Raw genomic sequence first — 22,696 nt, 5'->3', positions numbered from 1 at the left:
CTGTTCTTGGGAGAGCTGACCGACCTAAATGCAGAAAGCACTGCACTGTGAGGTTTAGCTTATCAGGTTAGAGAACTTTGCTGGAGCTAGGCCCGAGGCAGCTGCTATGAGAGGCTGGCTGTGCTCACCCCAAGCCCAGAGAACGTGAGCTAAGTTGAATTTGAAAGTAATGGACTGGGCTGGAGAGATGGCTTAGCAGTTAAGGCACTTGCCTGCAAGGACTAAGAACGCATGTTCGAATTGCCAGGTCCCATGTGGCCAGATGCTATGACACAAGCATGCAATGTCGCACATGTGCACAAGGGATGTGTATGTCTGGAGTTCGCTCACAGCAGCTGAAAAAGTCCTGGTGCGCCCACTCTCTCTCTCTGCCCCTTTCTATCTCTCTCTCAAAAATAAAAATTCATGGGAACTGAGAGATGGCTTAGTGGTTAAGGCACTTGACTGCAAAGCCAAAAGACCCTGGTTCAATTCCCCAGGACCCACATAAGCCAGATGCTCAAGGAGGTGCATGCATCTGGAGTTCCTATTACTTATTTATTTGGGGGGGGGGATGAGAATGGGTGCTCCAGGGACTCTAGCCACTGCAAACAAACTCCGGACGCACACACCACCCTGTGAAACTGGCTTTACAGAGTTGAACCAGGGTCCTAAGCCTTTGCAGGCCTTAACCGCTGAGCAGTCTACCCAGCCTGTTTTTCCTGTTTTAAAGTCAGCTTTAGTCTGCACTGGATTTACTAATTTGGTGGCTCACTTGGTAACATGTAATAGAACAAATTCAGGAGAGGGTCACTGCATTTGCAATGTGGTCTTTTACTTTATTTTTAAAATCCATTCATTTATTTTGAGAGAGAGAGAGAGAGATTGGGAATGTCAGGACCTCCAGTCACTGAAAATGAACTCCAGACACATGTTCCACCTTCTGCATTTGGCTTACGTGGGTCCTGGGGAATCGAACCTGGGTCCCTTTGGCTTGGTAGTCAAGTGCATTAACCACTAAGCAATCTCTCCAGCCCCCTGATGGTGTAGGTCTTGCATTGGCTCAATTTTTTTTTCTTGCTATGCCTTCTTTTGCAGTAGGAAGGCTTACTCTTTGCCATTGTGTGTATTTAAGTTGTGTTTTAATTTTACAGTTAAGAGATTGTCTTGAGTCTCAGATGAGACCTTAAGCTTTTTTTTTTTTTCAGTTAAAAAAATTATTTAAGAGAGAGATTCAGCCACTGTAAATGAACTCCACATGCATGTGTCACATTGTGCATCTGGCTTATGTGGGTCCTGGGAAATCAAACCTGGGTCCTTTGGCTTCGCAGGCAAACACCCTAACTACTAAGCCATCTCTCCAGCCCAGACCTTGGGCTTTTGAATAGAGTTGGGATCAATAAAACAAAAACAAAACAAAAAAACTCTGAGGGGCTGGGAGATGGATCAGCAGTTACAGGTGTTTAAAAGCCTACTGGTCTGGGTTCAATTCCCCAGTACCCACGAGAAGTCAGATGCACAAAGTGGTACATGCACCTGGAGTTTGTCGACAGTGGCTAGAAGCCCTGGTGTACCCATGTATACTCTCTCTCTTTCAAATTAAAAAACACCAAAAAACTATGGAGACTTTTAAAGCTGCACTGAATGTATTTTCACAGCTTGAGATGGTTGTCTGGGAAGCGCACAGCAGAAGAGGAATGTGCAGGAGGGACCACAAGAGACGGAAACACCTGCCACCAAGTAGCTCCTTCAAACCGGTTAGTGGTTTCAAAAGCAGGGTATAAGTTATTATGTAGTTCACAGCCTCCTTCTGTAGACATCCTTAAGACGTCGCTGCGGCCAAAGTCCTGAAGGATGTCTGCTCTTTATGAACTGCTGGCCAGGGTCTCCGTTAAGTCTTTGGAATCCATCAGCCCGGACTGCAGGAGAAACGCGGCACAAGCCTCATGCTGACCTGCCCAGGCCAGATGCAGGGCTGAGGAGAGAAAGCGACGTGGACTTTAACCAACCCGAGCGCAGAAGCGCAGGTTCCACAGTCATGCAGACTTTACACTCTGACACTCCCCATGGCTGTGCCATGCTGGCTCACATTTTTAACGGTACTAAACCAGCTAGAAAGGGTTTCAGCTTTTATAAAGCAGCAGGGCCAGTGAAGGGAAGCTGGAGAGCAGCCGCTCACGCTCATCACCCTGCGCTGTCTCACGCCACTCCTTCATTCTCAGACGGCGTGCGGGCGGCGGCTGGGGGGGTGCGCCAGTGCCCCAGGGCCTCCAGCCTCTGCAGACCAGCTCCAGACACGGGCCACCTTGTGCATCTGGCTTTATGTGCGTACTGGGCAATCAAACCCGGGTCATTAGGCTTTGCAGGTAAGCACCTCAGCCACTGCGCCGTCTCTCCAGCACTCCTGTGCTACTTAAATAAGACTTTTTTTTTTTTTTGAGGTAGGCTCTAGCCCAGGCTGACCTGGAAGTCACTCAGTTTCAGGCTGGCTGCGAACTCACAGAGATTCTCCTACCTCGGCCTCCCAAGTGCTGGGATTAAAGGCGTGCACCACCACACCTGGCTTAAATATGACTTTAATGGTACACAAAACTTTCTAACATTTTAATTCGCTCTTGAAGCAAAAGTGACCATGACAGGGCTGGAGAGATGGGCTTGTGGTTAAGGTACTTGCCTGCAAAGCCTAAGGACCCAGGTTTAATTCTCCAGGTCCCACGTACACCATATATACAAGGTGGCTAGTGCATCTGGAGTTCATTAGTGGTGGCTAGAAGCTCTGGTGCCCCATTAAAAAAGAAGTGACCGGGCTGGAGAGATGGCCTAGCGGTGAAGCGCTCGCCTGTGAAGCCTGAGGACCCCGGTTCGGGGCTCGATTCCCCAGGACCCACGTTAGCCAGATGCACAAGGGGGCGCACGCGTCTGGAGTTCGTTGGCAGTGGCTGGAGGCCCTGGCGCGCCCATTCTCTCTCTCTCTCTCTCTCTCTCTCTCTCTCTCTCTCGCTCTTTCTCTCTCTCTCTGTCACTTTCAAATAAATAAATAAAAATAAACCAAAAAAAAATTAAAAAAAAAAAAAAAAAAAAAGAAGTGACCATGACAAGAAGGGGAAGAAATGACCATGACATGAAAAGAGCTCCAAGAATATATTCCTGAACCCTAAAATCTATACAGTACTTCAAAAATGACTGTCCTCATGGATAAGACAGAAAATACTTTGTTGTTTGTTTGTTTTTATTGTTTTTTAAGGTAGGGTCTCACTCTAGCCCAGGCTGACCTGGAATTCACTATGGAGTCTCAGGGTGGCCTCGAACTCATGGTGATCCTCCTACCTCTGCCTCCCGAGTGCTGGGATTAAAGGCATGCACCACCACACCTGGCCAGAAAATACTTTGTATCATACATATCATTACAGTTTAACAACAGGGGGCTGGAGACATGACTCAATGGTTAAAGGTATTTGCCTGCAAAGCTTGCTGGCCTAGGTTCAACTCCCCACTATCCATGCAAAACCAGATGCATAAAGCAGGGCGTGTGTCTGGAGTCCATTTGCAGTGGCAAGAGGTCCTGGTTTGCCCATTCTCTCTCCTCTTTCTCTCAAATAAATAAATATATTAAAATGGCTACTCTAGGTTCAGTGAGACTTCTCTCAAGCAATTATCAGAGCATACCCAATATTCTCCTGAGGCCTTTTTGCACATGTGTGCATCTGTGACATGTATGTGCATACACTACATATACCACTCCACACATAACACACATGGCAAAGTAAAAAATGAAACAATAAGGATGGCAGTGATGAGTGGTATTCATCATTAACACCATGAAAATATCAATGGTTCTATAGCTTCACAAACAGAAGAAAAGTTATTTTAAGGAAAAGTTGCTCAGTTATTAGAATAGCATTAAAAACAACCCCCACCCCAAAGGTCAGGAATAGGATTTAGACAAGCACTCTACCACAGAGCCCCTTACCCTGCCCAAAGCCAAGATTTTCAAGACGGAAGTTTGTGATGTTTGTACTCAATACCTGATCGACCTCTTTCATCTTTAGAGTCCACGTTGGCGCCCAAGGCTAAGAGCGTCTTCACTGTGTCTGTATGTCCTTCCTGAATGTTGAAACAAACACATTACCACTCTGACAAGGACAAAAACAAACTGTTAACCATAATCTCTAATTCACAGAACTTTTTTTCCTAAAATGGTCCACTGCACATACTGAGTGTTCCAATCTAAAGGAAGAGCGCTATCACTCTCAATTCTAATATAAGCCATTAACTATTTTGGTAAACATTCAATTATGAGGATAGATGATTAACTTTGTGTGCCAATTATTTACCTAAGACAGTTGGCTTTCCATCAAGGTCACCAATACAAGTCTTGTGATTTGAGCTGGGTGTCTTGAAGGACACCTTTATTCTCAGTACTTGGGAGGCAGAGGTAGGAAGATCACTGTGAGTTGTTAGTTCAAGGCTACCCTGAGACCATGTAGTGAATGTCAGGTCAGCCTGGGCTAGAATGACTCCTCCCTCAAAAAACAAAACAACAACAACAAAAAAAAAAACAAAAAAATCAATCTTGTGGTTTACATAGAACTCACAATTTTCAAATTTCTCAAGCATATGTATGTACTCTTTTTTAAAATTTTTATATATTTACAAGGGGGGGGACGACATAATGACTGTGCCAGAGCCTCTAGCCACTGCAAATGAACTCTGGATGCATGCACCACCATGTGCATCTGGCTTACGTGGGTTCTGGGAAATTGAACCTGGGTCCTTAGGCTTGGCAGGCAAATGCCTTAACCGCTAAGCCATCTCTCTAGCCCTGTATGCACTTCTTGTTAAAATCTTTACCAGGGCTGGGCATAGTGGTACATGTCTTTAATCCCAGCACTATGGAAGCATAGGTAGGAGGATCACTGTGAGTTGGAGGCTAGCCTGGGACTACAGAGTGAATTCCAGGTCAGCTCAGGCTAGAGTGAAATTCTCCATTCAGCAAAACAAAACATCTTTAACAGGGATGAAGAGATGGCTTAGCGGTTAAGGAGCTTACCTGTGAAGGCTAAGGACCCAGGTTCAATTCCCTAGAACCCACATAAACCAGATGCACATGGTGGCGCATGTGTCTGGAGTTTGTTTACAGTGGTTGGAGGCTCTGGTATGTCCATTCTCTCTCTCACTCTCACATAAATAAACATTTAAAAAATATTTAACAGAGAGGAATTATAAAATACTGTAATGTTTCATAAAAGAAAACCCATCATAGGTAGCTGTTGCAGTCAGGTTCACATTGTTGGCAGAAGTCACCTAACCAAGAGCAGGTTTTGGAAAACAGGTTTATTTTGAGTTACAGACTTGAGGGGAAGCACCATGATGGCAGGGGAAAACATGGCAAGAGCAGAGGGTGAACATCACCCCCTGGCCAACATAAGGCAGACGATAGCAACAGGACAGTGTACCCTACACTGGCAAGGGGAAACTGGCCATAACACCCATAAGCCCGCCCCCAACAAACACTGCCTCTAGGAGGCATTATTTCCCAAATCTCCATCAGCTGGGAACATAGCATTCAGAATACCTAAGTTTAAGAGGACACCTGAATCAAACCACCACAGTAGCATTACCATTACCATTTGTGCAATAACTCACACACACTTTTAGCCAGTTAGTCTATTAGAATGTGATGAGGCACATTCAATATGTCAATCTTTCTATGGAGGAAACACTATCCCCACCCGCCCCTGGGTCTAGGCTAGATCCAATCCATTCCATGTGCCTTCCATGCGCACTGGGGAAATCAGCAGGGAGAAGGCAGTTGATCTGAAAAATAATTATTTCTGCTTCTAGAAAACCAAGTAAAGGCATGTGGCCTCTCAATAATTTGTAGGAAACATGCAACCCTCCAAGCACTTAACCCAGGTCCTTTTCTAGTAAAATATTTGTTTATCTTAAGTGTTTTATACATTAGAGAGACCAATAGTCAATTAATTCTCTTGCCCCCTTTAAAAAGATCTGAAAATGAAATCCAGTATAAAACTAGACAGCTAAAATTCTATACAGCTTTTTATTTTGGTTGTTGCTTTTTGTTGTTGTTATTTTTTCAAAGTAGGGTCTCACTCTAATCTAGGCTGACCTGGAATTCACTATGTAGTCTCAGGATGGCCTGGAACTCACAGTGATCCTTGTATCTCTGCCTCCCAAGTGCTGGGATTAAAGGCATGAGCCACCACACCTGGTACTATATAGCATATTTTTATGGTTTTAAATAACACTATTTCTGAAAATAAGAGTTGGGACAGATACATTAATCAAACCCAAGTATTATATGGAATTAAAGGATTCTTCCCTCTCCATTTTTGCCTAAAAGCAAAGAAAGTCAGCTTCCTAGTTGAAGAGATAAAGGAAGCCAGGCATGGTGGTGCTCATCTTTAATCCCAGCACTCAGGAGGCAGAGGTAGGAGGATCACCGTGAGTTTGAGGCCATCCTGAGACTACATAGTGAATTCCAGGTCAGCCTGAGCTAGAGGGAGACCCTACCTTGAAAAACTGAAAAATAAATAAAAAAAATATTCATTTTACTGAGATGAAGCCAGAGGCTTTAGAATCAGAGCTATCCATCCCGGAGGCAAAGCAGGCCCACGTAAGGAGGGACGGTCAGAGAACCCACTGACCTTTGCCGCACAGTGCAGCGCTGTGAGCTGAGCTGACCTGGTTCTCACGTCTACATCAATGCCGAGGTCACACACCAAGAACTTGATGGCTTCGTCCTGGCCAGTGACTGCTGCCCTGTGCAGAGCCTGCGCGCCCAGGCTGTCCTCGGCCGAAGCACAAGCCTAGGAGAAGCAAGGGCCATAAGAGGCAGAGGAGCTGGGGCCACACGCTGGGCTGTGGTGGCAGAGCTGGTTGTCTGTGCACATTGCTCTGAGATCAGCATACAGGGTTGCTTTTTTTTTTTTTTTTTTTTTTTGCGGGTGGGGGTCTTACTCTAGTCCAGGCTGACCTGGAATTTACTATGTACCAGTGCTTCTTCCCAAGTGCTGGGATTAAAGGCATGAGCCACCACTGGCTAGAGTTTTTGTCTGATTCTCAAAGGATTCAACCCAAAGAGGCCTACAGCACAGTTCCATAAGCATGACAAGGGACAATTTATTTTAACTGTCATCAATAAGCTAGGTTTTTTTTTTTTTTTTTTTAATTTTCGAGGTAGAGTCTCTATCTAGCCCAGGCAGACCTGGAATTCACTACATAGTCTCAGGGTGGCCCTGAACTCACGGTGATCCTACTGTTTCTGCCTCCTAAGTGCTGGGATTAAAGGCGTGTGCCACCATGCCTGGCAACAAGCTAGCATTTATTGAACCCTTAATTTGCTAACTGCTCTATGTATACTGCATGTTTTTAAAACTTTATTTTTATTTAAGAGAGAGAGAGAGAGAGAGACAGAAAGAGAGAGAGGGAGGGAGGGAGGGAGGGAGAATATGGGCATACCAGAGCCTCCAGCCACTGCAAACAAACTCTAGACACATGTGTGCCCCCTTGTACATCTGGCTTATGTGGGTCCTGGGGAATTGAACCGAGGTCCTTTGGCTTTGCAGGCAAACGCCTTAACCACTAGCGATCTCTCCAGCCCTCACTGTATTATTTAATCTCTTCAAGGATGTAGGCAGGTACTTTACTTCTAAGCTACCACAACCCTGCATTGTTAAGGTGTGTCTAACCTTCAGCTGGCTTGCAGCTGGATAGCTATGAATATGGCCCAAAACAGATGTAAACGCTGACGCTTAGAGATGTCAGGGGGTCTAACACACCTTGGAAGACTTGGCATTTGAAGCCAGGATCTGAGTAACAATGTGTTCTGTTTATCCTATAATGTAGGGCTGAAGAGATGGCTTAGTAGTTAAGGTGCTTGCCTGCAAAGCCAAAGGACCCAGGTTTGGTTCCTCAGGACCCATGTAAGCCTATGCACAAGGTGGCGTTATGTCTGGAGTTCGTCTGCAGTGCCTGGCGTGCCCACCCAACCCTCCCCCCAAAATAAAATAAAAATTCAAAATAAACTGTCCTATAATATAAAATTTCTAGGAAGAACCAAAGGAGTAAGCAAAGTCGTTTTCATACCTCATGTTTTTCGAGGAGCAGTCTGGCTATGTCAACATGGCCGCACTGAATTGCATCCATGAAGGGGGTGACGCCACATCTGTCTTTACAGTCTGGCTCATACTGACACCTAGAATCCAATCCAAAACATTCATCACTTCCAACCCAGCGGTCTTTTGCCTGCAGGTAGACAATGTACGTCCCGCACGGCTAGTGACCGTCTGGAGCTGCCTTCTTTCCACCTCAGCATCTGAACTGGTCTCGGGGACGTTTTCTCCTCTAACCTTCTCCATCTCACTTGATGGCATCTTGGCTTCTGAGACAAGCTTTTTAGTCATCCTTCCCTGCCTTTCCCTTACCTATCCCAACCAACTTATTGCCCACATCTCCTAACTCTGCAGCCAAACAACAAGAAGCTCTTACTACTGTGGAGGCCGGGATGTAAAACTGGTCCCGTGTCCTCGAGTGTGTGTGACCAAGCCTCCTTAGTTCCCAGTGGGTGGAGCCTTGCTGAAGGTGGTGGGTCACAGAGGACAGGCCTTGGGTGCTCAGTTCAGCTCAGATGCCTGGGCTTCCTTCCTGCATCTGTGACAAGAGCCAATGCCCCACGGCCTCTGGCATGGTGAAACGTCCCCTCACACTGTAAGCCCAAGTGAGCCTTCCTCCCTTAAGCTGGTTCTGGTCAGGTGTTTTGTCCCTGCAACTAGAAAGCAACTGTCACCCCTCCCCTCCATTACTGACTTCACCCTTCAAACATTAATTAGCAGTAACTCCAAACATTCTTCTCACCGTGATTCCTCCCTCACCCTACCATTCTCCAGTCCTCTTCCCAAAAAATGTAAACGGATAGTCACTTCTGCTTAAAACACTCAACTGCTCGCAAATGCATAAAGTATGAAATCTCGTCACAGCATGACCTCCAAGGGACAGAAGCAGGTGACACTTGCTCTCCAGGCTCCCCTCCCATGTTTGCCTTCCCACCCCTGCTTCCTGGTCCTTCCACCGTCGAGTCCTTTCCTGCCGGCACTTGCAGGGCTGCTGCCTGCAACACTGTCTAAACAGAACCTCATCAGAGGCTCCTGCTCACTGCCGCATGGTCTGCTTCTAGCGCCCTCTTCTCCTATACATAACATTTTGTACGTTATTTGTGAGAGAATGGGTCTGCCAGGGCCTCTAGCCACTGCAAACTCCATAAGCACATGGCTCCTTGTGCATCCAGCTTATGTGGGTCCTGGGGAATTGAACCTGGGTCCCTAGGCTTCTCAGGCAAATGCCTTAACTGTAAGCCATCCCTCCAGCCTGAATTTATTTTATTTATTGGTTTTCTGAGGCAGGGTCTCACTGTAGCCCAGGCTGACCTGGAATTCACTATGTCACCTCATGGTGGCCTCAAACTCTCAGTGATCCTCCTACCTCCACCTCCCAAGTGCTAGCATTAAAGGTGTGCACCACCATGCCCAGCCCGATTTTTTTTTTTTTTTTTGGAGGGAGGGTTTCACTTTAGCCTAGGCTGACCTGGAGTTCACTATGGAATCTCAGGGTGGCCTTGAACTCACGACAATCCTCCTACTCTGCCTCCTGAGTGCTGGGATTAAAGGTGTGCACCATCATGCCTGGCTTTCTTTTTTTTTGAGACTGTGTTTTGCTATGTAGGCCAGGCTGGCCTGGAACTCATTATCCTGCTGTGTCAGACTCAGGAGGGCTGGGATTATAGGCATGCACCCCAGTACTTGGCTTGAGGGTTATTCATTTACCTGTCTTTCACATTAGCCTGCAAAGGGCTTATTTCATCCCCCAGAACCTCACACATGAAAGTACTTGAAAAATGTTTCTTTTCTTTTTTTTTTTTTTAAATTTATTTTATTTGAGAGTGACAGACACAAAGACAGACAGAGAGAGAGAGAATGGGCACGCCAGGGCTTCCAGCCTCTGCAAACGAACTCCAGATGCGTGCGCCCCCTTGTGCATCTGGCTAACATGGGACCTGGGGAACCGAGCCTCGAACCGGGGTCCTTAGGCTTCACAGGCAAGCGCTTAACCGCTAAGCCATCTCTCCAGCCCCTTTTTTCTTTTTTTTTTTTAAATTTATTTGAGAGTGACAGACACAGAGAGAAAGACAGAGAGAGAGAGAGAGAATGGAAAAATGTTTCTTGAGTAAAAGGATATTTATAAATTTGCAAAAGCCAAGATGTCTCCATTTGTGGCTATCTTGACACAGCTATTTTTAGGACCTAGAGTTGAATTCTCTTCTCTAACCAGGCCACCTTTTCCACTTTCAGCCTCAAATCATTACCTCTGTGTTGGTAAGCCCACATTTGCATCTCGGCCCACCTGTGTCTCCACCTGCCTGCTTGAACGCTTGCTTGGGTGTCTCACAGGCACATGGCTAGTCCACATGCCCAACAGTGGGACTATCAGCCTTCACCAAGCCCATTCCTCCTCCAGTGTCCAATGTCAGCAAATGGGCTGGCGCCACGTTCTGAAAGTCCACCTGCACGGTCCTCTCCCTCTCGGGCCTGTGTTTTTGTGGTGTTGGCGACGGAATCCAAGGCCTTGCACCTGCTAGGCAGGTGCTCTACCTCTGAGCTGCAGCCCCAGGCCCTCTCACATGCCCTTTATCCAACTGTCCTAGTCCTGTGGATTCCAACTTTTACACATCATCTCCTTCCTCCAGCTAACGCCTGTTTCACTGCACCCCCCCCCAGGTGGCTCCGCAGTGCCCTCCTGCCACTCCCAACAACTTCTGCTTTGCAACTAGAGGACTGATGATACCTTTGGCATAAACCCTTTCAGCAAAGCATATTGCATGTGCTTTTTTATTTTCTTCTTATTTTTTGAGGTAGGTCTCACTCTAGCCCAGGCTGAATTCACTGTGTAGTCTCAGGATGATCTCAAACTCATGGTGATCTTCTCACCTCCTAAGTGTTAGGATTAAAGGTATGTGCTTTGAATAAAACTGAAACTCTTAGCCAGGTGCACACCTTTAATCCCAGCATTCGGGAGGCAGAGGTAGAAGGACCACCATGAGTTCAAGGCCACCCTGAGACTACACAGTGATTTTCAGGTCAACCTGAGCTAGAGACCCTTCCTCAAACCACCCCCTCCCCCCAAAAAAAGAAAGTCTTTCCTATGGTGCATAGCATTTATGCTCCTTTAGAGTTTAGACTTCATCCCCATGAACTTCTAGTTTTTCAAACGTATGATTCCCCACCCCCCTTTTCTTCTGGTGCAAGCAGCTCCCCTGCCTTCTACTTGCAATTCACTGCTATTCCTTCCCCAGGTGACCGTGTCATCAGCGCCACTATTGCTGACAGGGAGCCCTTACCCCTGGGTGCGCTGCGTCCTCCTGTTGCGCCCACAGAGAGCTTGCAATGCTCATCAGCCTTACAGGCTTGTTCAGTCTGGCTTCCTGCCAGCTCAGGACTCTGCAATCGCTACATAAAACTGAAATTAGGGCTGGAGAGATGGCTTCGTGGTTAAAGCACTTGCCCACAAAGCCTAAGGACTCAGGTTTGATTCCCCAGGACCCACATAAAGCCAGATGCACAATGAATTCATTGGCAGTGGCTGGAGGCCATGATGTGCCCATTTTCTCTATCTTCCTCTTTCTCTCTGAAATAAAACAAATATTTTTAAAACCCCTACAATTAACTCTTTGCAATAATTTACCCCAACTTACTGTTTTGTCCTTACCTTTTAAGAAGCACCTTTACTGCTTCTAAACAGCCATGCATTGCTGGGAGAAGAGAGTTAAGAATTAGAGCTTGCTGGGCGTGGTGGCACACACTTTAATCCCAGCACTTGGCAGGCAGGCCATGAGTTTGAGGCTGCCCTGAGACTACAGAGTGAATTCCAGGTCAGTCTGGGGTAGAGTAAGACCCTACCTTGATGCTCTACCGACTGAGCTATCCGGGCTCGCTAAGACCCTACCTTGAAAAACCAAACCAAAAAAAAAAAAAAAAAAAGACTTAGAGCTTTGTTTGCTGGGTGTGGTGGCACATTGACTTTTTCTTTTTTTTTTTTCCAGGTAGGGTCTTACTCTAACTCAGGAACTCACTATGTAGTCTCAGGGTAGCCTCGAACTCATGACGATTCTCCTACCTCTGCCTTCTGAGTGCTGGGATCAAAGGTGTGTGTCACCATGTCTGGCTTACTTTATTTTTTATTTATTTATTTGAGTGCAACAGACAAAAGAGGCAGATATATAGAGGGAATTGGTGCATCAGGGCTTCCAGCCACTGTAAAGGAACTCCAGATGCATGCACCACCTTGTGCATCTGGGTTACATGGGCCAGAGAGAATAGAGCCTCAAACCAGGATCCTTAGGCTTCACAGGCAAGTGCTTAATCGCTAAGCCATTTCTCCAACCCACACCTACTTTATTTGATCCTAGCACTCAGGAGGCAGAGGTAGAAGAATTGCTGTGAGTTCAAGGCCAGTTTGGGGGTCCAGAATGAGTTCTAGGTCACCTTGGGTTAGAGGGAGATCCTACCTTGAAAACAAGAAGAAAGAATCAGCACTTTGTTAACTTGATCAGATAGGAATCAAGTAAGAGACACATCTTTTGGGCAGGTCTGTAGGGGCACTTCCAGCAAGGACTGATGGAGAAAGACCTTCCCCAGGGTAGGCAGCCCTTCTGGTGGTGCCCACATAAAGCCAGATGCACAAAGTGGTGCATGCATCTAGTTTGTCTGCAGTGGCTGGAGGCCTTGGCATGCCCATTCTCTCTGTCTTCTTGAAAATAAAAAAATAAAGAGAAGCTCCATGACATGGCCTTTTGCCTGGCTGCTCAAGCTACTTGCTGGTGAGTGCTCTGCCCGTTGCTGCTATTGTTCGTGGACAGCGGAAGCCAGCTCCGCCAGCCTTCCGGCCTGCACTGAAGACGAGCAGCTGCAACTCCTTGGGCCTTTGGGGCCAGCCTGGGCCTGCCAAGGCACGCAGCCTCACAGACTGACAGACAGCGCTCAGTTCTGACTCTCCAGCCTGGGCCTGCCGAGGCACGCAGCCTCACAGACTGACAGACAGCGCTCAGTTCTGACTCTCCAGCCTGCAGACAGCTATTGTTGGACTGTCCAGCTCCTGTTCTGTAAGTTAATCTAATAAATGCCCTTTAACTAATTATTATTTTTTTTTTGTTGTTGTTGTTTTGAGGTAGGGTCTCACTCTAGCCCAGGCTGACCTGGAATTCACTATGGAGTCTCAGGGTGGCCTTGAACTCATGGCAGTCCTCCTACCTCCCAAGTTCTGGGATTGAAGGTGTGCACCACCACACCCAGCATAAAACCCCTTCATTGTACTTATTCACTGCTGGGCAGTGGATTTTAGTCTTTTGGAACTTTTGGTTTGGAGGAATGAGCATGGAAGTGGTACTTGCAAATGAAGACACTGTAATGTGAAAGGAATGGGATGATCCCTCAATGCAATACAGGTGTTTACTGTTACCTAAGGAATGGATGATCTCTGTGCAATGTACCACGACCTCCCTGTATCCCTGTTTCTAAGTATCTTTATGATTACATAGCATAGAATGTTTCTTGCCGAAGTTCTGCCTATGTAGCCTACATAACCTTGTGACTTCCAGTAACAGAACACCCCCCCCAGCCCTGTTTAACAGTACGTAACTTTATGGTTTAATTCCCAATCCTGTTTTTACTATAAACATCATGTGGTTATTTCCAATAAAAGCTGACACTCCCAACAGATGAAGGCTGCATCTTGAGATCCCAAACTCTGGAATACAGACCTAGTGTGCCAGCTTTCCTCTTTTTCTTTCTTTCTACCCAGTAAAACTTGGCCTCACATTCCGTGAGTCAATGGTCTTACTTGTGCGACACTGGACCCCATAACAGACACCTTCCACAGTGGTAAGCCAAGTTTTATAGGCTATTCCGGTGAGAGTTTGAAAATGCTCAGTACAGGGAAAATTGCATTTGGAGGCTTTGCTTATGAGCTTTCTAAGGGGAAGGAAAGACTACAGAGAGCTTTGCTGAAACTGGGCTACTGACTTAAGGGCTGGCTGCATTCTGCTGCCCATGCTGAGAGAATTTGATCAAGGTTAAACTTGTAGTAAACTAATGTGCTTGGCTAAGGAGATGAAACTGAAAAATTAAAGATTTAAAGTTGAAAAAACAAAAACAAAACCCTCAAACAAGTTTAAAATTACCTGCACTGAGACTGGTTGTTGAAGCTGCTATTGTCAAACACATTAGCATTTGTGCTGGACTACAGGGAGACTCCCACCTTGAAACACCGAAAAGAAAAAAAAAATTTTGGAAAGAAGATGGCCCAAGTACTTTACACTGAAAGGATGCAAAGCCTGAGAAAAGACTGAATGGTAGAAACACTCTTTAAAAAAAGAGTGACTAAAAAAAAGAAACCTGCTCTTCAAGGTCACAATTTATTTTGTCCTTGAATTAAAAATATGGCCATGTTCTGAACACCATTAGTATTAATTTTTTGTTTGTTTGGTTTTGGTTTTTTGAGGTAGGGTTTCACTGTAGCCTAGGCTGACCTGGAATTTACTCTGTAGTCTCAGGGTGGCTTCAAACTCACAATGATCCTCCTACGTCTGCCTCCTAAGTGCTTGGATTAAAGGTGTGCACCACCAAGCCTGGTCTGGTATTACTTTTAAAAGCATGAAAAATATATAAAGTACACATGGTTCCAGGAGCCACTACTGAAATGCTGCAGGTAGGCAGGGGTTAATGTCCCTGATGGTCCATCTTTTTTTTGTTGTTGTTTTTAGAGGTAGGGTATTGCTCTAGCCCAGGCTGACCTGGAATCCACTATGTATTCTCAGGGTGGCCTTGAACTCACAGAGATCTTCCTCCTTCTGCCTTCTGAGTGCTGGGATTAAAGGTGTGCGACACCACGCCTGGCCTGATGGTCCATCTTTAAATGACTCCACTGGTCTATGGTTTACATGGAGACCCGATGGGTTTACCAGGACCGTGCAAGGGCTACCATGGAGTGCTACTGGCTAAAGATAGAAGTGTCTTTGGGCACTCAGCCTAGCTGGAGGGGTGGAATTGAAAAACTGAAAGACTTGTCACCTGGGGCTGGAAAGATGGCCCAGCAATTATTCCCCAGCACCCCTGTAAAGGGAGATGCAGTGAAGCATTCATCTGGAGTTTGTTGGCAAGTGGCTGCAGGCTCTGATGTGTCCATTTGCTCTCTGTCTCTCTTCTATCTCTCTGTTTACAAATAAATTAAAAAAAGAAAACAACTTGTCACTGGTTGTATCAGACTTGAACTGCAGATGTTTGCTTGATGATTCCTGAGTTTACATGGGTGCAGTCTCTCCTTGTTATGCCTTATAACAGTTGAAAATGTTTACTCTATGCCCTTATATATTAAAAGTATGTAATTTGTTTTGATTTTATAGGACTCACGCTTAAGAGATAATCCTAAATCTCAGATGACACTAGGGACTCTGAAACTATCTTAAATTAGTAAAGATTATGGGAAGCTTTAAAGTTGGACTAAATGTAATTTAAAATGTGACATTATAGCTGGGTGTGGTGGTGCATGCCTTTAATCCCAGCACTCGGGAAGCAGAGGGAGGAGGATTGCCATGAGTTCAAGGCTACCCTGAGACTACACAGTGACATAGGTCAGCCTGAGCTACAGTGAGACCCTATCTCAAAAAACCAAAAACAAAAAAAAAAGTGAGGGCCCAGGGTAGAATGTGGTAGTTTAAATGGATGTCCCCTATAGATTCAGGAGTTTTATACAAGCTTTAAACTTGATATCACTGTGGGTGTATCCTAGGGTCCAGCCTGAAGGTGTGTTTGGGGGAGGATCTGAATTCCTTCCAAAAATATGCTGTGCTTGAGTTCTGCCTGGGGTTCCTGAAGTGTGCCTGCTTATGGTGTGGGTGGTGACAGCTGTCTGTGTGAACCTGTGAAAGGGGGCCAGCCTCTCTGGTCATTATGGAACTTCCCCTGGATCTCTAAACTTCAACATATCCTGTTCCTCCCGAAAACTGTGTCTGCTTTGGAGGTCCATCCTAGCAACGTGAACCTGACTACAATAAGCCCCTTATTTTTTTAAAAAAATATTTTACTTATTAGAGAGAAAGGGAAGATCAGATGGAGAGAGAACAGCGAATGGGCATGTCAGGGCCTCTAGCCACTTATAAATGAGCTCCAGATGCATGCACCACCTTAGGCATCTGGCTTATGTGGGTACCGGAAATTGAACCTGATCCTTTGGCTTTGCAGGCAGGAGCCTTTACTGCTAAGCCATCTCTCCCGCCTGATAACCTTGAATTCTTGATTTTCCTGCCACTTTCTCCTAAATGCTGGGATTCTAGGGGTGCACTAACAAGTCAGGTTTATGCAGTTACCAGGGATTGAAGTCAAAGATTCATACATGTTAAACACTGCTAACCAAACTATACCTACAGTTCCTAATTTTTTTTTTAAATTTTTATTTATTTTATTTATTTGAGAGCGTCAGACACAGAGAGAAAGACAGATAGAGGGAGAGAGAGAGAGTGGGCGCGCCAGGGCTTCCAGCCACTGCAAACGAACTCCAGACGCGTGCGCCCCCTTGTGCATCTGGCTAACGTGGGACCTGGGGAACCGAGCCTTGAACCGGGGTCCTTAGGCTTCACAGGCAAGCGCTTAACCGCTAAGCCATCTCTCCAGCCCCAGTTCCTAACTTTTAAAAATACTTTTGAGAGCAAGCGAGCAAGAGGGAGGTAGAGAGAATGAGCATGATAGGGTCTCTTGCCACTCCAAATAAGATTCCACACGTATGTGCCACTTTTGAGCATCTGGCTTTACATGGGTACTAGGGAATAAGCAGGCCAACAGGCATTGCAAGCGAGCGCCTTTCTGCTGAGCCATCTCTCCAACTCTTTTTTTTTCCCCCAAGGTAGGATCTCATTCTAGTCTAGGCTGTCCTGAAATTCATCATGTAGTCTCAGGGTGGCCTCGAACTCATGGTGATCCTCTTACCTCAGGCTCCCGAGTGCTGGGATTAAAGGTGTACACCACCACACCTGACCCTTACTTTTTTTTGATACAGAATCTAATGTAGCCTAGGCTGGCCTTGAACTTGCTATGAAGCTGAGAATACCATCAATGTCTGATCTACCTGCTTCCACCACCCCAGAGCTGGGATTACAGATACGTGCCACCATGCTCAGGTATTTTATATCTATCTAAATTTAAAGCACTATGGTGCTACTAACGGTTTGGAGGAATAGTGCCTGTGGTGGTTTGATTCAGGTGTCCTCCAATAAACGTAGGTGTTCTGTATGTGAGGTTCCCAGCTGATGGAGATTTGGGAATCAATAGAGGGAGTGTATTGTTGGGTCAGGCTTATGGGTGTTATAACCACTTTCCCCTTGCTAGTGTTTGGCATACTCTCCTGTTGCTATGGTCCACCTTCTGCTCATACCATCATTTTCCCTGCCATCATGGAGCTTTCCCCTTGAGCATGTAAGCTAAAATAAACCTTTTTTTCCCCATAAGCTGCCGGTGGTCAGGTGATTTCTACTAGCAATGTGAACCAGACTGCAATAGTAAAGTGGTTACTAAGAAGTGGGATTGCTGCTAGACACCTGACTATGTGGCTTTGGCCTTTTGGAGCTGATTTTCAAGAGGAATGTGGAAGAATTTGAAACCTTGGCCTAAGAGATGCCTTGCAATGCTGCAAGGACAGCTTGATGGACTATTCTGGTCAGTTGAAAGACCTGAATGCAGTAAGAACTATGGACTGTAAGGTTTGGATTATGAGGGTGAAAAAGAGCTTTGATTAGACTGGGCTGGAGGCAGTTTGTGTGAAATGCTTGCTGTTATACCCATGTCCTGATAAGTTGTGTAGGGTTGCTTTGTGTAGAAATGAACTGGTGTGAGCAGAATGATATGGCACAAGAAAAACAAAAAACAAAACTTTGGGTGAACTGCTGCCCATTCAGCTGCAACTGAGAGATTACAACCTTTGAGACTGGGCCAGGTGGCCTGCACTAGGGCAACAGGAAGAAGTTGACTCTTTTAAAGGGGCCTGAGTGCTCAAGGAATGCCCTGTTCTTCAAAGTCTGCTTTATCCCCCCTAGATTAACAACTTGGCACTGTACCTGGTATTATGGAGTATAATAAATGCAGGAAAGAGAGGGTCATTGAGTTTGCAACACAGTCTTGTGTTTTGGAAATGGCCATGGGCAGTGTGAAGCAGGTTTGCTGGATGCCTGCATGGAGACCCTATGGTGCCATAAGGATGAACCGTGGGTTGCAGTGGAGATGCCAGGACTATGAGATGGATGCCAAGGAGAGCTACCTGCCCAGATGAAGTTTTTCCAGGACTGTGAGTAGCCTAGCTGGAGGGGCAGAATTGGAAGTCCAGACACTTGTTGCTGGTTAGAATTATTGGACTTGGAGTTACCCAGTTTGATGTTTGCCCTGTTTAAATCTTGGATTGGTTGAAAGTTTCTTTGCTATGCCCAATGCCATCTTTTGTAGTGTGAATGTTTATTCTGTGCAATTATGGTTTTTTTTGAGGGTTTTTTTTTTTTTGCTATTACGGCTCAGAAGACCTTGGACTATAGGGATATATGAACAGCATTGAAATTGATAAAAACTATGGGGACTTTTAAAGTTGGATGAGGGCTGGAGAGATGGCTTAGCAGTTACACACTTGCCTGTGAAGCCTAAGGACCACGGTTTGAGGCTCGATTCCCCAGGACCCACGTTAGCCAGATGCACAAGGGGGCACACGTGTCTGGAGTTTGTTTGCAGTGGCTGGAGGCCTGGTGCGCCCGTTCTGTCTCTCTCTGCCTCTTTCTCTCTCTGTCTGTTGCTCTTAAATAAATAAATAAAAATTTAAAGTTGGATGAATACATTGCATTTTACATCATGTATGGTTATCAGTTTATGGGGGCCAGGGGTGGGATGTGATGTTTGATTCAGGTGTCCCCCATAAACTTAGGTGTTCTGAATGCTAGGTTCCCAGCTGATGGGAGATTTGAGAATTCACACCTCCTGGAGGCAGTGTATTGTTGGGGGTGGGCTTATGGGTGTTAAAGCCAGTTTCCCCTTGCCAGTGTTTGGCACACTCTCCTGTTGCTATGGTCCACCTTATGTTGGCCAGGGGGTGACGTTCACCCTCTGCTCATGTCATTGTTTTCTCTGTAATCGTGGAGCTTCCTCTCGAGCTTGTAAGCCAGAATAAACCTTTTTTTCCCACAAGCTGCTCTTGGTCGGGTGACTCCTACCAGCAATGCGAACCGGACTGCAACATGTCCCTTTCCACTTGCCTTGAGTTAATGATGTAGAATGAAGAGAATAGCAGCAACTAGTTATTATATGCTTACTGCGTGTCAAGGATGTTTTACAGGACTTACATAATCATCTTCCTTCAACCTCACCACAGCTCTATGACATGGGTGTCATTACCACTGGCATTTTGCTAATGCAGACATTTGCTCAACATGGAGACCAAGCTGTTAATCCAAAGTGACACTTTGTAAGGAACAGAAACAGCTTATTATCTAATTGCCTAAGGGGGTAAGATATAGCCATGAAACGTGAACACAGCATATGAGCCAAAGTCACATTCAGAAATCTAACATCTGGGGTTGGGGTGGCGGCTCAGTAGCTAGAAGAGCTTGTTGTGCAAGCATGAGGCCCAGATTTTGACTCCTAGCACCCACATGGAAAATCCGGCATGGCTACGCCTGCCTGTGACCCCAGCACCGAGGGAAATGTAGACAGGAGGATCCCTGGGGCTCCCTGACCAGTCTAACTGAAAAATAGGGAGCTCCAGGTGGAGTGAGTGACCATGTCTAAGGGAAATAAGGTACAAGATCCAGTGACTGGGACACCCAGTATCTTCTTCTGATCTCTGTGAGCACACATTTGCATATACATATGGACATGCATATGCACATATACATATGTGTACACATACACAAACACACTCTTATTGCTTGCAAAAAGATCTAAGATATTTTTATGTCCCGCCCTCCATTGTCCCAAGTCCTCCACTCCTCTGCGGGCACTTGAACAAGCTGATGGGGCAGTACGGGGTGAGGCAGCCTGCCAGCGCCTGTACCTGCAGTGTGCAGAGGAGTCCTTTTAATGTTGCTCTCTGTCTTCCAGGCATCCGGGCAAGCGGTGAGCAAGTACTGGAGGACCGCAGGGTCGCCCTCTCGACTGGCAATGTGAAAACTGTTCCAGCCGTCTTTGTTCTTCAGGAGTGGATTAGCACCATGATCTACAAGGTCCTGGATCACCTCAAGGTTCTTCCTTGTGCAAGCCATCATCAGAGGAGTCCTAAGGGCATCAGGACAGGCTATCATATGGGGAGCAGCTGAGGCATTAGAGACAAGAAGCAGGACTTCAGGAAATGCACATCCTTGGCATAGAGGGAAAATACCTAGCAGGCAACAGCTTTGATTGTCAAACCATCTGCCTGTGGTGAAGACCCTGGGAGAAACAAGGGGAAAATGACTGAACACGTACCTACAGAAGTATGTTACCTGGGAGGCCAAACTGCTCATGAGCCAAGTATTGAATTGGTACAGAACTAGTAAAAACCACAAGCATTGAATTGGTACAGAACTAGTAAAAACCACAGATGAGCTTCAAAGTATAACTGTGCCTACTTCTTCACCACAGTGGGGAAGAAAGATGTTCTTTGTTTAATATATGGCTCTCTCCTGTTTCTTCTCTTGACATGCTATCAAACCGAAGGCTTCTTGCATGTTAGGCAAATGTTCAACTACTGAGCTACACCAGCAGCCTGATTTTTAACCACTTTCTACCCTGTGCGTATGTGCGGGTGTTGTGTATGTGTTGATGTGCACATGGGGGCATGCATATGATGCCAGAGGTTGCTGTCTAGCATCCTCAGTAGCTGTCAATCTTATTTTGGAAACAGGGTTTGTCACTGAACCTAGAGCTTGCCAATTCTGCTGGACCAACCAGCCAATAGGCCCCAATGATCTTCCTGTCTCCACCTTCCTAGTGCTGGGATTACAGCCACATCTCTCCGAATGCAGTGTTTTATGAGTGCTAGGGAGTGCTTGCTTGAGTGAGCCATTTCCCCAGCCTGCCTCTTTGTTTTGCTATCAAATCAGGAATCACTTGACGGCCAGAACTTCATCATGTTACTTGCCTTCAGGTTTACAGGCTCTTAGGAACCTGACATAGTGCTGAAAAAGACGTTAATCTAATAAGCAAGTGAGATCGATTAGTGTTGACAGGAGGGTATCTCAACTGTACTGCTGGTGGATATGCAAGTCTAGATGGGATAAAATTCCACAGTGGGGCTGGACAGATGGCTTAGCAGTTAAGGTGCTTGCCTGTGAAGCCTAAGGACCCAGGTTCTACTCCCCAATACTCATGTAAGCCAGATGCACAAGACGGTGCATCTATGCGGAGTTTATCTGCAGTGGCTGGAGGTCCGGCTGTGCCCATTCCCTGTCTGCCTCTCTTTATCAAATAATCCCAGTGATCGATACACAGAGCATGTGTAATTGCACCGTATCAACTGCATCGATCCCAGTCTTGTCAATTAAAATAATGCAACCGCAAACATTTGGCTAGCTGTTCCAGAACATCACATCCTGGGGATATAAATAATACACACAATTCACTGATTTCAGTCCACATAATACATACTACTGTCTTAGAAGCGACTGTCTGGTCTTAGGAGCTCAGCGTGGGCAGTTGGAAAATAAAGCCGAAGCAGCTAGCCCCAAGGTGGCTATCAGCATGAGAATTGGGCCACGACCACATAAAAAGCCAGGAGTTCCAGATGCTAGCTGTCACTTGGCACAGCAGTGTTGGATATACCTGCCACAGGAATCCTGAGCAGCACAGATTACAGCCATTCATCAGGGAACTGTGCTTGCAGACCAAGACCAAGTGTCATTCCAGGTGAGCTGCCTCGGGGGTAGGCCCGGAGTAGGTAGAGACTGGGCAGAGGAATACTTGGTCATGCAAATACTGAGCTCTTGAGTGCGAAGAGTGTGAATAGACGATTTCAGTATTATAAGGGAGTGCTGGTTGCTCGAGACACCCTGATTAGCAAGAGTTTGGGATGAGAGCTCAGAGTTGAGCCGTGGTGTGGGAGAGCCCAGCAGAGCACAGGCTTCTGGCGGGAGCCGGGATGCGGGGTGCTCGGTGCACCCCGGCCAGCTACCTACCAGTCCGCCTTCTTCAGGCAGTCCACGACAGCTCCTCGGCCCAGCAGGTAACGCACGCAGTCCCCGTGGCCCATGGAGGCCGCCTCGTGCAGAGGACGCTTGTAGTCTCGGTTGGTGGCTTCGATGTCCAGGGCCCAGGCCTCGGCCAGGTAGGCGAGGACGTCCCGGCGCCCGTGGCGGGCGGCGTGGTGGAGCAGGGTGTCGCCGGCCGGCCCCGCGCAGCCCGCAGCCGCGCGCGGCTCCTCCCGCAGGGCGCGCAGCCGGCCCTCCTGCACCAGCCTGCAGAGCCGCCGCGCGTCCCCGGGCGCGGCCATCGCGCCGGCCGGCGGGGGAGGGTCAGGAACCCACGGCGGGACTTCCGCCTCCCGCGACCTCACCGCCGCGCCCCTCGCCACGAGCTCGGGCGGTGCGCATGTGCAGTCCGGGGGCGGGGGCCGCGCCCGCACGGAAGCGGTCTCCCCGGGACCTCGG

General features: G+C 46.9%; 1 protein-coding gene across 4 annotated transcripts; it reads right to left on the bottom strand.

Annotated features, from left to right (window-relative positions):
• Positions 1–1,603: 1,603 nt before the first annotated feature.
• Positions 1,604–22,539, bottom strand: Ankrd16 (ankyrin repeat domain 16). Of its 4 annotated transcripts, none has more exons than XM_012949630.2 (7): positions 22,226–22,539; positions 20,128–20,348; positions 11,761–11,803; positions 8,089–8,197; positions 6,648–6,809; positions 4,005–4,083; positions 1,604–1,954 (listed from the first exon to the last, which is right to left on the bottom strand). In XM_012949630.2, the coding sequence occupies exons 1-7, from the start codon at positions 22,537–22,539 to the stop codon at positions 1,845–1,847; spliced, it is 1,038 nt and encodes a 345-aa protein (XP_012805084.2). In that variant the 3' UTR covers positions 1,604–1,844. The 4 variants fall into 4 exon arrangements, with proteins under 4 accessions (XP_012805084.2, XP_044991031.1, XP_044991032.1 ...); XM_045135096.1 differs by having other exon boundaries at positions 20,128–20,501; positions 21,699–22,355; XM_045135097.1 differs by having other exon boundaries at positions 21,699–22,355.
• Positions 22,540–22,696: the final 157 nt, after the last annotated feature.

This window comes from Jaculus jaculus, chromosome 15 (genome assembly GCF_020740685.1).
Source record: "Jaculus jaculus isolate mJacJac1 chromosome 15, mJacJac1.mat.Y.cur, whole genome shotgun sequence".
Classification (NCBI taxonomy): domain Eukaryota; kingdom Metazoa; phylum Chordata; class Mammalia; order Rodentia; family Dipodidae; genus Jaculus; species Jaculus jaculus.
Note: the sequence above shows the minus strand (reverse complement) of the source record. Positions and strands in the feature narration are given on the sequence as shown.

What these genes read in the sequence shown, in the direction of transcription:
- Ankrd16 (XM_012949630.2), bottom strand. Translation starts at nt 22,539, where the DNA reads ATGGCCGCGCCCGGGGACGCGCGGCGGCTCTGCAGGCTGGTGCAGGAG. An exon ending in TGCCTGAAGAAGGCGGACTG is followed by an intron (nt 20,349 to 22,225) that starts GTAGGTAGCTGG and finishes TGATGCCCTTAG; the next exon opens with GACTCCTCTGATGATGGCTT. An exon ending in CGCTGCACTGTGCGGCAAAG is followed by an intron (nt 4,084 to 6,647) that starts GTCAGTGGGTTC and finishes TTCAACATTCAG; the next exon opens with GAAGGACATACAGACACAGT.